Here is a 2,034-nt window from a genome sequence, read left to right on the forward strand (position 1 = left end):
ACCCGGGAGGCGGAGCTTGCAGTGAGCTGAGATCTGGCCACTGCACTCCAGCCTGGGCAACAGAGCGAGACTCCATCTCAAAAAAAAAAAAAAAAAAAACACTTGGAAGCTTGTTTAAAAAAACCATTTATAATGCCCTAGTATCAGTGATAAATGTTAGTTGTGCAGCCTTCCTTAAAATGTTTTAAAAAATTACTTTATACTTTGTCTTAGTACACATTATTGAAACAGGAGACTTCCCTGACCCCCTCACAGGATGGGACGTGTGACAGGGATGTAGCTTGTTTATTCCTCTTATGGGAAGGGGAGCTCACAGGTGAGCAGGCATAGGAGCCAGGGCGAGCGCTTTTGGGCTCTGGCCCCACAGCAGTGTCTAGGAGTGTTACTATACTCTTTTAGCCCTGTTGTCCCAGCATAAGTGTTAAACAGCTCAGAAAAGAGTCAGTGTGACATCCTTTTTGGGTTCCCGCATTCAGGGTATCCCGAGTTCTTTTCCTGTGTCTGGGAAGAATCAGGTCACAGGGACTTGAAGGATGGTGAATATGGAGATTTTATGGAGTGATTGATGGAAGTGGCTCTCAGTGGGATGGGGAGCTGGTGAGAGGGGATGGAGTGGGAAGATGATCTTCTCCTGGAGTTCGGCTATCTCTCAGCCAATCTCCAACCGCCCCCAGCTTCAGCCTCCTCTCCACCTTTAGACACTTCCTCACTTCTCTTCTTCTCTGCTGTGCTACGCTGCTCTGCCACTCTTCTGCTTTTGGAGCCTGGGGCTTGGGGTTTATATGGGCACAGGATAGGGGTGCGTGGCAGGCCAAAAGGGAACACTTGGTGTGAAAACAGGAATGCCTGTTCTCATTTAGGGCTACAGGTCCAGGCTTGAGCCCTCGCCAGGGACCCCACCCTCATACCTCCTGTCCTTATTATTCTTGCAGTATAATGAATGCATCAGCAAATTGAAAACAGATAGTTTTTGCCCTTTCTTAATTTAATTAAAATGACAGTTAAGTAGTTTGATATATTGCCTTTGGCGTCATTTCCAGGAGGTTGTATTTGTTTTCTTGGTATAATGGCCGGTGTAACATTATCAGTTTTAAGTTAAATGTAGTATTAATGAAACTTCAGCTTTTTACTTTCTCTTCTTGTTTCTATAGCCCCTTTTTCCTGACTAGATTCACTGGTGATACTAAATTTGAACAGTTCCATAATTCATGTTTTTTATGTCTAAAACCAATGACTTTTTCCCCTTTCTATTTGTAGGTTATGCAATGGTCTCTGCAAGATGGTTTATTCTTGAATTGGACCTTTTTAAGACTGACAAATGCTGGTACTTCATCTTCTATAAGTGGACTATAATTTCTTTTCTCAAGACAACTACATAAGCAGACAAAATTGCAAAGATCTGCCCTGTGTCGAGTATGACAGCCACGACTCGTGGCTCTCCGGTCGGAGGGAATGACAACCAGGGCCAGGCTCCTGATGGACAGTCTCAGCCCCCCCTCCAACAGAATCAGGTAGGATGTTGAAGATACTAGTTAAAGCTACAGTGGAGTGGGGCTGGGCACAGTGGTTCACACCTGTAATCCCAGCACTTTGGGAGGTCAGGGCAGGCGGATCACTTGAGGTCAGGAGTTTGAGACCAGCCTGGCCAACAGGGTGAAACCCTACAAAAATTAGCCGGGCGTGGTAGCGTGCGCCTGTAATCCCAGCTACTTGGGAGGCTGAGACAAGAGAATTGCTTTAACCTGGGAGGCTGAGGTTACAGTGAGCTGAGATAGCGCCACTGTACTCCAGCCTGGGTGACAGAGCTAGTCTCTGTCGCAAAAAAAAAAAAACCGAAAAACCAAAACCTACATTGGTAGGTCTACTGTTGAGGTACTAAATGATGGAACATGTTCTAAATACTTAGTGAAGCAACTGTTATTTTAAGTTTTGATTAACAAAAGTGAACAGGTCGGGCGCGGTGGCTCACACCTGTAATCCCAGCACTTTGGGAGGCCGAGGCAGGTGGATCACGAGGTCAGGAGTTCGAGACCA

The 2,034-nt window shown here is 45.9% G+C and overlaps 1 protein-coding gene across 1 annotated transcript in view; it reads left to right on the top strand.

Annotated features, from left to right (window-relative positions):
* Positions 1-2,034, top strand: part of USP9X (ubiquitin specific peptidase 9, X-linked) — a 154,875-nt gene that overhangs the window by 35,795 nt on the left and 117,046 nt on the right. The window contains exon 2 of the mRNA XM_011942716.1: positions 1,258-1,511. Within this exon, the coding sequence (XP_011798106.1) occupies positions 1,416-1,511 (96 nt within the window). The 5' untranslated portion in view covers positions 1,258-1,415. The remainder of the gene's footprint in view (positions 1-1,257; positions 1,512-2,034) is intronic.

The sequence above is a fragment of the Colobus angolensis genome, unplaced genomic scaffold (genome assembly GCF_000951035.1).
Source record: "Colobus angolensis palliatus isolate OR3802 unplaced genomic scaffold, Cang.pa_1.0 Scaffold103, whole genome shotgun sequence".
In the NCBI taxonomy this organism is placed as follows: Eukaryota; Metazoa; Chordata; class Mammalia; order Primates; family Cercopithecidae; genus Colobus; species Colobus angolensis.